The sequence below is a fragment of the Dendrobium catenatum genome, unplaced genomic scaffold (assembly GCF_001605985.2).
Source record: "Dendrobium catenatum unplaced genomic scaffold, ASM160598v2 fragScaff_scaffold_830, whole genome shotgun sequence".
In the NCBI taxonomy this organism is placed as follows: Eukaryota; Viridiplantae; Streptophyta; class Magnoliopsida; order Asparagales; family Orchidaceae; genus Dendrobium; species Dendrobium catenatum.
Genome location: NW_021319292.1, coordinates 45,374 through 56,414, shown reverse-complemented (window position 1 = coordinate 56,414; position 11,041 = coordinate 45,374). Strand labels below are relative to the sequence as shown.

The window sequence follows — 11,041 nt, the reverse complement described above, 5'->3', positions numbered from 1 at the left end:
AATTGAATACCAATTGGTTTAGGGATAGATGGTTAGGATTTTGTCATTTGTATGATTAAGAATGATCAAAATTATTTAAGGGAAGTTGAAGAGTTTCAATTAGATGAAGATAATAACTATAATATATTTGATATGAATAAAATTTTAATTATTAATCAATTATAATTAAAATAAATGAAATGAAATGCTAGAATTTAATTTGGTATAACATATAAAGTCAGAATGCAAAGTGTTGCAATAGAATACCAATAGATTGAGGGATGAATGGATAGGATTTTGCCATTTGTATGATTAGGAATGATCATGATTTTTTAAGGAAAGATGAAGAGTTTCAGTTAGATGAAGAATTAATATATCATTATGATAAGTAATATAATATATTTGATATGAATAAGATTATATTTATAAATCAATTATAATTAAAATAATGGAATAAAAGGTTAGGATTTGATATGAAAGAAATTTCAAGCTGCTTTTATTATATATATATAGGAGAAACTCACGAAGGGGCCTAGGTGTTAATATAAAACAACGATTACAAGGTCCTTAAAGGAAACTCAAGCTCTCTAATACTTCGAAGAGCTACAAATTTAAAAAGTAAAAAAATCAACGAGCTCGGGTTCATCCTGAAATTGAAGACGATCATATTACAATAGTTAATAGTTGGATTAAAATTTTAAGGTCGGACGAAAGTCTAGAGTCAGCCCTTGACCCGGTAGAAATCCGGCGTTAGTTGGTGGTCAGGAGGAAGTCTGACGTCCATCGGTGGCCGGGGAGAAATCCTACGTCAATTGGCTGTCATGCGGAAGTCCGGCATCCGTCGGTAGCTAGGGGGAAGTCCGACGACACTTAGATGGCTGGGTTGAAGCCTACCGGTGGATAAGGAGGAAGTGGTGGCAAGAAAAATATCTTCCTTCTATTTTTGCTTCTCTTCTTGCTTTGGTCTCATTCCATAAGAAATAAGGGGTATATTTAGGAGAGTCAATATTTGACACGAATAAAAAACCTGACTCGAATCCGACCCAAAAATTCATAGTTAGCGTCAACCTGGACCCAAAACGGGTCGGGTTTGGGTTTAACAATTCAACCCGTTTCAAAAATCGGATCGGGTTCGGGTTAACCCTTTGATCCGAAAGTGACCCGAAATTGTCCCATTTTTTACTCGAAAACTCCTATTTGACCCGGAAACCTGAGATTGATCAATTTTTGACCCATTTTTGACCTGAAAATGGAGTTTGACCCATTTTTTTACTCGAAAACTAGCATTTTTTTTCACGGTCCCGGGTCATTCGGGTCATGATCGGTTGACCCAGACTCGAAGCGAGTTTGGTTCGGGTACAAAAATTGACCTGTTTGCAAAAGTAGATTGGGTTCGGGTTGACCCGAATAGTGCCGGATCAATTTCGGGTTCGACCCGAACCTGACCAGTGACCAAAAATTGACACCCATGGGTATATTTATAGTTTTCTAAGGGTGACATGTCTAGTAAGTAGGAGGAAGATCAATGGTAAATCGAGAGTGGTTTCAATGGTCGGCCGATGTTGATTCCCTTGATCGTGAACCATTTATTTGGTATTTGAATGTCTTACTTATATGAGAATTTGGCAATCTTGAGCTTGTTGGATTCTTCTCGTCGAGCCGCTCGATTCGAATATAAGCTTGTCGCATTTGGAAATCGCTTGGTAATCCAAATTGTGATTTGAACCTTCCAAATGTGCTTCGGTCTTTGATTTGAACTTATTTGGGCTCGAATTTAGTTGAATTTGGTGTCGTCGGATTCATATTTCTGAGACGTTCAGTTCGACTATAAGTTTGATGAAATTGGAGTTCAAATGGTCCCATATTTAATTTTGAAAATTTTAACGTGATTTTGCTTCGAAATTCGTGCTTGATCTAGATAATTTTTTGATGATATATGAAGTGTCACTTTCAAAATAAAATAAAAAATTAAATAATAATGTAATACTATTAAGACATACTTTTTTGGAAAATTTTAGGGCAATAGCCCATGTATTAAATTAACAGGGACTTACAAATAAAAGAAAAAGAAAACCGGTAAAAAAATAAAAAAATGTAATCATGACCTCTTCTAGGTGCTTCTCATTCAACTATTTATAAGTATTTTATCCAATTTTGCTAACATCTCCATGTTGTATGTATAAATTGGTTAACTGTAATACTTCTAGCAGCTGCCCATAAAGTATTTTTTTAGTGCAAATCATTTTTTCAAAAAAATTTAAAAATTTTGGTGCAGATGACGTTCACTAAGACATACTAACTTCAGAAAAATAAGATTAATTTTTAATTTGGTAAAAGGTGTTTTTATGGGCAGTTTTAAGGAATTTCAATGTGAGCATCATAATCATGAAGAGGAGTGACCAGCCAGCTGCACGCGATCTCTAATTTGACAGAAGTTCCTATCAGAAAATCGTCATTGATATCCGTATAGTAAATAAGCAATATGTCAACTTCAACCGGATAAAGCAGGCATGAACTAACCTGACGTCTCGTCAAATAGCTAGCCTGCATTGCTCATCATGGTTTTTTTTTTTTTGGAAAAATTGGGGCAAAGTTCATATATTAATCACCAAGAGTTACAAGAAGTCAAAATCACAAGTATAGAAACTATACCACAAAAAGAGTACAACAGAAAGGAAAAATGTGAAAAAGAAAACGGACTCTAGAAAAAAGGTCTATAAATCGAAGGCATCAATGCCTACATCATAATAGTAACCCACGAAGCCAACGGTAGAGACAAAAGTTGCTCGAAGTCAGAGAAGACGGGCCTTCACAGTGCTCAAAATTGCAATCCTGGTTGCCATATGACCCCTCCAAGGATGCAATAGAGAAGTAGACCTTGCTCATCATCGTCCCAAAATCCAGTAAAGCAACATCAGAAGAACTGGGAGAAACATATGAAGCAATAACTGCCAAAAGCCCAGATACATAAAACCATCACGAAGATGCAAAATGGCCTCAACAAAGCATATACAATCACAGCCTTGGCAAAAAAACTAGGGGTGTCAATATTTGACACGACACGAAAACCCGACTCGAACCCGACCCGAAAAATCCGGGTTGGACCCGACCCGAATGCAAAACGGGTCGGGTTCGGGTTCCAGAAATCGACCCGTTTGAAAAACGGGTCGGGTTCGGGTTGACCCGGCGGGTTGCCGGGTCAACCCGTTTGACCCGTTCCGGGTCGTGTCGGGTCAACCCGGCAACCCGCCGGGTCGGGTCCGGGTTCGGATTTTCGACCCGTTTCTCTACCCGGGTCGGGTTAGGGTCGACCCGTTTTCCACCCGGGTCAGTTCGGGTTCGACCCGAACCCGACCCGTGACCCGAAATTGACACCCCTAAAAAAAACCCACAGTTGCGAACAAAAGTAGAGGCTTCCAGATTTGGTAACAGCAACCAACAATCAAAAAGAGCCCAGCCAATAACCCAGAGAATCAATTCAACCCAGAATTTCCACAAACTTTTCTTTAAGGAGCTCACAATGTTTCTACTGCTTAGATTTAGCACGAATAACATAAATGATAACACTTTTTAAATCATTAGGACTTCTCCAAACATTGGAAAACCTTCTATTGTCCTGTTCCCTCCAGATAAAATAGACCGAAGCAGCCAAAGTAAGAAAGCTTAAATTAAATTCAATCCTGCTATAATTCCGCTTACTCCCCAAAAAATCATAAACTTGTAAAAGGTTAGATCTCAAATAAAATTTAACCGTCGAAGGAAATAAAACAGTGAGGATCGAGAATGTAAAATCACATTAAAAAAAATATGAGAGTGTGTTTCCAGATTTTCAAGATAGAAGGAGCAGGAGGGGTTAGCCGGAATACCCCTAAAAGTAAGATTAGCAGCCGTTTTGAGTTTCCCTTTCATTGCCATCCAAGTATAACAGACATAACGTAATGCGTAACCTTTGTGCCAAATATATTTAGTCCAAGCCACATCATTATAGTGAGAATGAAAAAAAGCCAAGAAATTCTTGGAAGATGGACTAGAGGAGCCGTCCCAAGAAAGCACCGATTGCTCACCAACAATGTCAATATTCAAAATAGTGGATTTAACATCAGCAGGTAAAAGCTCAGGGAGAGCCCAATGGTCTTGAGAAATGAAATCCCTAACCCACAAATGGGAAAATCTCTGAGTAAAACATTTCAGAAACAGATTTCTTATTGCACCAAGGATCCCAAAGGAATGAGAGTTTGCAATTCCTATGTACTGAGAGGGAAACAGATGAGAGAATGGAAGCAATCGTGTGGCAAAACAATTTCCAAAATTTAGAAGCAGTAATAGGGGGCAATTTCCATGGAGAATCAAACTTCTCACTATACCAAGAGCCAAACAAAGTGTCATAGTTGTACATCCTTAATATAAAATAGCAAGCCATATTATGATAAAGAGAATCAAAAGATGGTAGATTAAGTCCCCCCTTGCATTTAGGCAATGCCACAAATTTCCAAGAAATTAGATGGATCTTCTTCTCCATAATGTTGCCAAAGAAGAGAAACTTGGAACAAATTTTAGAAATAAATTTGCAACTGGCCTTAGGTAAAATCGCTCCATGAATCCAATAAGCAATAGTGTTAGCAATAGTGAATTTCAAGTATTGCACTCTACCTACAAAAGAGAGTAATTTAACTTTCCAACCCTCAAGTAGAGTAGAAATTCTACTCAGAAGGGGTTGGAAGTAAGATAAATTGAGTCTACAGGTAGAAATGGGAAGGCCCAAATAGGTGAGAGAGTTATCCACCCGAGAGATCCCAAGACAAGCATAAATCTCCTGGTCAATAGGAATATTTCTAGAAAAAGAATGGAGCTTTTAGAAGGGCTAATATGAAGACCAGAGGCATCAGAGAATTTGTGAAGAATATCTTTCAGGGATTTAGCATTATCAACAGTAGCTAAGCCAAAAACTAAAAGATCATCAGCATACATGAGATGATTAATACTGAAGTTATGATTCAGCATCCCAATGAAGGAGTGTTGATCTTTGTAATCCAGACTAGAAGAAAGAGCATCCATAATAAAGCAAAAAAAGAAGGGGAGGAAGAGGACATCCCTGCCTCAGCCCCGAGGAGGAATTAAAAAAGCCTTCCAAAACACTATTGAGACAAATAGAGAAATAAACCTCAGAGATACACCATTTAATCCAAATGATAAAAGTCTTCGGAAAACCTTTTTGCCTAAGTCTGTTGATCAGGAAGGTACGAGAGACAGAGTCAAAAGTTTTCTTAATGTCCAGCTTGGCACAAAAATATTTTTGATGCCTTTTAAAATCTCTCAATATCTCAGAGGCAAGGATGATGTTGTCACTAGAGCACCTCTCAGCAATAAAACCAGACTGGCTCATGAATGATGATGGGAAGGATGGGCTTCATCCTATTAGCAATAATCTTGACCATAATTTTATAAAACACATTACATAAAGAGATAGGATGAAAATCAGAAATAGAGTTGGAATGGGTTCCCTTAGGAATATGGGTGATGGCCATGGCTTTAGCACCTTTAGGCATCTACCCAGTGGTGAAGAAATATTTTATAGCTCTGCATAATTAAAAGCTAGTGATGTGCCAAATATGTTGGTAAAAACCAAAAGAGAAACCATCCAGACCTGGGGCTGAGGTAGGAACCCCTGCAAAAACCATATTCTTGATTTCAACATTAGTAACCGGAGCAATCAGACCCGCAATTAAATGGGAAGGGATAGTATTTCAAACAGGAATGCTAAATGAGCTTTCAAAAGGGGGGGGGGGGGGGAGCATTATAAAGCATCTTAAAATGGCCAATCAGAGCTTGAGCTAAGTCTGAATGAGAAGAAAGTAAACCAGTAGGTGAAGCAAGTTCCTTATTAACATTCCTGTTCTTCCTCGATCTTATCTTGACATAGAGGAAATCAAGATCATCCTATCCTTGGAAAAGCCAATAGGCTTTAGCTCTTTGTGAAATCCAAGAGGACTAAGCAGCTTGAAAGGAAGCTAACTTATCATTAGTATTCTTAAGAGAAGAGTTCAAAGCAGGGTTCAAAGGGTCCCTTTGAATTTTGGATAAGCATTGTAGTTGCAAATTCTTCTGCTCAAGGATGCAATTAGATATGTATTTAGAAGAGCACCAATTAGATATGATTTTCCAGATATGAGAAGCAAAAAGAATCAGGGGTGCATGATCAGACCCTGAGTGGGAATCCACTTTGTAGTAAGCAGCTGGAAAAAGATCCAAAAAGGCATAAATAACCAACATTCTGTCAAGCTTGATATGGATTGGGGAATCAATCCTTTGATTAAACCAAGTATAAAATAACCCCACAGAAGCAAGATCTTGTAATCCATAATAAAAAACAAAACGATTAAGCTCTCCCACTCTGTCAGTAGACATAGAGTTGCCACCAGCTTTTTTACAATCGAATCTATAGCAGTTAAAATCTCCCATGATAATCCAAAGGATGTCAATACGGGCAGAGAGGTCAAGAAGATCATTCTATAGAACTTTCTTGTCATCCAAACTATTAGCAGCATACACAACTGAGAGGTAGAAAGGGGGTAAGGAGCCTGCATCAACGAGGCCATGTATGACTTGTGAAGAGGAGAAAGAGGGGATGAAGGACAAATGAGAAGAGTCCCATTTAACCCAAATTCTATCAGGAGTAGAAAGGCTAAAGTTGTCACAACTTTTCTCGTTCTCAAACAAAGCATGGGTAAAAGCAAACCACGGGTCATTAATAGAAGAATGGTGGGTTTTAGCTTCTAAAATACAAAGAAGCTTCATATTGTAGGTGGATTTAAGGTCTTTGCACAGCATGACTTTGACAGTGTTATTAAACCCTCTAACATTCCAAGATGCAATTGGGGGAAGGGACATAGTTACTTGTGGGGTTTGGCCTTTTTGGCCGATTTGGCTTTGGCTTTTTTTTGGGGAGATTTATTATCTCCAGATGATTTTTTAGAGGAGGAGGAAGAGGCTTTGTGGTTAGAAGATTTTGGAGGAAGGACCTCATCATTTTTGGAGGAGGAAGAGAGCTCCTCCTCAAAGGAATCCTCTTCAGGAATGACAGGGTTATCCACAAGAAGTGAATCAAAACTGTTCGCAAGAAGGACTTGAGAAGGAATCAAAAATTTTTGAGGAAGGGGGAGTTTGGAAGAAGAAGATTTTGCATGAGGAAGGTTAAGATTTGGAAGAAGAGGATCATTGCCATGGTTGGAGTCAGTCGGCAGCTGCAAACAAGAATCAGCGAGGGGCTAATCCTGAGGAACAACAGCAGGAGTAACGGAAGTAGAAATTGGCATTACTGAAGATTCAGCAGGAGAGGATGAAACTGGTGGGGGAATTTGAGGAATTGACTCAATGGCCCGTGAAGAGGATCTGGCAGTCCTAGAAGTAGGGATCCTGCTTTTACTCCTGCCACGAAAAATAGGTTTAGGAGGAAGAGAAGGTTTAGGAGCTGGATTCATGGGACAAAGCGCAAAGGAATGAATGAGAGATCCACATCCCTCACACCTTGAAGGCTTCCAGTCATAAACGATCTTAAGCGTCATGTCTTCCCTGTCAATTTCCAAGGGGATTTCTTCTGCTAAAACAAAATTTTTGTCTACTTGAACACAAATCCTTGCAAATGTGAGCCTAGTCCTCTTAGCAGTCAGATAATCAACATATAGCGGTATACCAATAAAACTTGCAATTTAAGAAATACCTGCTAGAGTCCAGAGAGCAAGGGGGAGATTAAGAATTTTTATCCATTGAGGAATAAAAGACGATTCATCCCTTTATTTTGAATTCCACCTCTGAAGAATGAATGGCCTACCGAGTAAGAACCAGGGTCCGCCAGACCAGACCATGTCATAGTCCTTAACGACAGTGAATTTCAAGAGGAAGAAGTCGTTTGCAAGAGATAGCGAGCCCTTAAACTTCCACGCTTTATCCATGGCCATTAAGAGATGTTAATAGTAAGGAAGTGGCCCAAGGGAATACCCCACAAGAGAAAGATTCCCTAGAGATTTGCCTTCGGTAAGATCATTAGTTGCAAACGAGAGCTTTTTTGCCGGCTTGACATAGGACATTGGCCATTCTTCACGAGATGAAGGAGACGCCGAGAGGTTGTGAGCGTAAGAGGAAGGGAGTTGCGGAGGAGGAGCCCCTAACAGGGAAGAGCCCTGAAGGAGAGGAAAATTCAGTGGATTAAGAGCCATCATGGCCAAAAGGCCGGAAAGCCACGGTGAGAACTAAGCCGCCAAGAAGCACAAAAAACCCAAGCAGAGCTAAACCCTAGCAGCCCCTTCGAATGATTCTCCCCGCTGCATTAAATTTTATTGCTCATCATGATCAAACACGGACTGCACTTCCGTCTCAATCCGTTCTAAATACCCCTTTTTTCGAAAACCAAAAAGGAAGCGAAACGCGCAAAACTCCAACTGTCAACCTCTTCCGCTGCTTCCATAAGGGAGTTTCCAAAGAGAACCATTAATTACCAGCATCTCTAGTTTACTCTATTAACTCCTCGAGAGCTGGAAAGGCCTCTAATGCACCCCTTTGGAAGCAGCATAAGTACGGTACATACACGAAACTACGTGGTCCAGACCTGAAATAGAAGATTAGAGAAAAGAAAAATAGAACTTTTCTTCGCACAATGGGAGAAGCGGCGGCGGCTGTTTCGTTGGAATCCAGCGAGGAGAAGAGGGACATATGGATAAAGCATTATTCAAGCTCTCACCGAATACTTCTTGTAGGCGAAGGAGACTTCTCCTTCTCGGCCTGCCTAGTGAAGGCATTCGGTTCTGCCAACAATATGATCACAACTTCCTACGATAATTTAGGTGAGTTGCCCGTCAGCACTGGATCACGATTAGCTTATGGTGGAAATAGCTATTGAGACATTTCGTTGTTTTTTTTTTCCTTAACAAGAGCAGATAACTTAATAAGAATTTGTTTTAAGATAATTATCAATTTTAATAATGATTCAAACAATGATTATTTAGTTGCAGGCCTGTAGGACAGTGGGTGTTTGAGATTCAGATAGAAAACATAGCACTTAGGCAATAATTATTAATTGGTTTGATATTTTTAATTGGTTATAAACCAATTATAATAGTTCTAAAGATTTTAATAAAATATTTAAGTACTGTTTGGTTGGCTAGGAGTTTCTTTTTGTGTTTGGCTTTATGTAATTTAAAATAACTAACTTGACAGATTCCATCATTTTAACTAATCAATATTAATTTATGCTTCATTTGGGACCAATTGTTTTACTGTTTTTTAAAGTTATTTTTTAGTATAATTTTTTTTTAATAAAATTATTTTAAAAAACATTAAAATGGCCATCCCAAATCAAGCCTTACACTTTCAAAATACATTTCAGAGTTGTGAATTTGAAAGAAACAAAATCGATACTTCTTAAGACATTATTATAATCTACAATCAACAAAATCAGCTCGCTAAAAATGTCTGACGTGCCTTTACATATCAGATGAATTGCTGGAGAAGTATTGGACTGCTAGGATTCACCTTGATGAGCTTAAAAGCCTAGGATGCACATTATTACATGGAATTAATGTTGAAAACATGCATGAAGATGGCTTCTTGAAACTAATGAGGTTCGAACGAATCATCTTTAATTTTCCTCATGCAGGACATTTCGGGTTCCATGAAACAGATAAATGGCTCATTTTGTAAGTATATCACTGTGTATCTATCAATTAACCAATGCTGATGTCTACTAATTGCATTATCTTAAAATAATATGGAACTTCGATGTTGATTATTGTTTTAGGAGGCACAAGAAGTTACTTTGTGATTTTTTTAACAGTGCAAGATGCTTGCTAAGTGAAAATGGTGAGATACATGTTAGTCATAGGGATGATCATCCTTACAATAATTGGGAAATTAATGATTTAGCAAAGGAGAAAGGTCTGATCCTGAAGGAAATGGTGGAGTTTCAGAAGGAAGATTATCCTGGCTATCAGAACAAGAGAGGAGGTGATGTAAGGAGCAACGGGACATTTCCTCTTGGAAATAGGAGTTTCACTTTCAAGTTTTCCTTGAGCAAGGATTTAGAGGACATTGAAAATTTCAGATTTATTGATATAGTCATTTAGTTACAATATTTATTTGTTTGACTTTCTTTATTATAGCATTGCGCAATTATTTGTCCTCCTAACTTGTGGTTTTGACCCCTATACCTCTTAAGTGAACTAAACACTAAACGAAAGTTATTCAAGTAAACACTTGTGCATGACAATATGATGTTACACTCTCATTTGATTTTTTTAAAAATATTTAATAGAGCATTATGCTTCTGTGGCTATTCATATAATTTATAATTAAATATAAGAAAAGAAATACATGTATTAATGTGATTCATATAAATTATGAAAATTTATTTTATATATAAGATTATTTGGTCAGAAGTATAACTTTATATATTAAGAATTCATAAAATAAATATGCACTACTTTAAAGTTTATTTTAAATAAAAGACTATTTGGGTTGTATAATATTATACATTGAGAATTCATAAAGTAAATATACACTTTAGAAAATGTAATGCTATACAATTAGGATCTCTTTATTTGTAAGAATTTGATAACTCACAATTTAAAAATATATCAACCATTAGTCCAAGTTACATTGTTGAAATTGAATTGACTTCATATGACATGATATCATTTTAGAAAAAGAAGCCTAAAATATTTTAACAATTTTTTTATTAGAAAAAGAAGCCTAAATTTTTTCAGGCAATGGTGCTCGGCCGCATTGCACCATTGGGTGTAGTGACCCACAATGGAGAGGGAACATGGGCCACAAATTGAGCAACGATCAACTTGGGAAACAAGTCGGTGCGTGGTGTGGCGGCATGAATGCGTGCAATGCATGGTGGAGTACGAGTATGCCATGTGGTGTGCATCTATGCATCACTAACATAATCAACATTTGATTAGGCCGTTGATCATAAGTTGTTTGGATTAATAGCCTAGATTGAGGCACGCCACATTGTATAGGATTTGAGGGTGAGATCCTGTGCAACGAGTCGAACGGTTCATCT

General features: G+C 37.9%; 1 protein-coding gene across 1 annotated transcript; it reads left to right on the top strand.

The window, feature by feature from the left end:
- The first annotated feature begins 8,629 nt into the window (after positions 1–8,629).
- LOC110111632 (uncharacterized protein At4g26485-like) lies at positions 8,630–10,094 on the top strand. Its single transcript, XM_020843585.1, has 3 exons — positions 8,630–8,816; positions 9,467–9,668; positions 9,770–10,094. The coding sequence occupies exons 1-3, from the start codon at positions 8,630–8,632 to the stop codon at positions 10,092–10,094; spliced, it is 714 nt and encodes a 237-aa protein (XP_020699244.1).
- Positions 10,095–11,041: the final 947 nt, after the last annotated feature.

What these genes read in the sequence shown, in the direction of transcription:
- LOC110111632 (XM_020843585.1), top strand. Translation starts at nt 8,630, where the DNA reads ATGGGAGAAGCGGCGGCGGCTGTTTCGTTGGAATCCAGCGAGGAGAAG. An exon ending in AACTTCCTACGATAATTTAG is followed by an intron (nt 8,817 to 9,466) that starts GTGAGTTGCCCG and finishes TTTACATATCAG; the next exon opens with ATGAATTGCTGGAGAAGTAT. An exon ending in ACAGATAAATGGCTCATTTT is followed by an intron (nt 9,669 to 9,769) that starts GTAAGTATATCA and finishes TTATTGTTTTAG; the next exon opens with GAGGCACAAGAAGTTACTTT.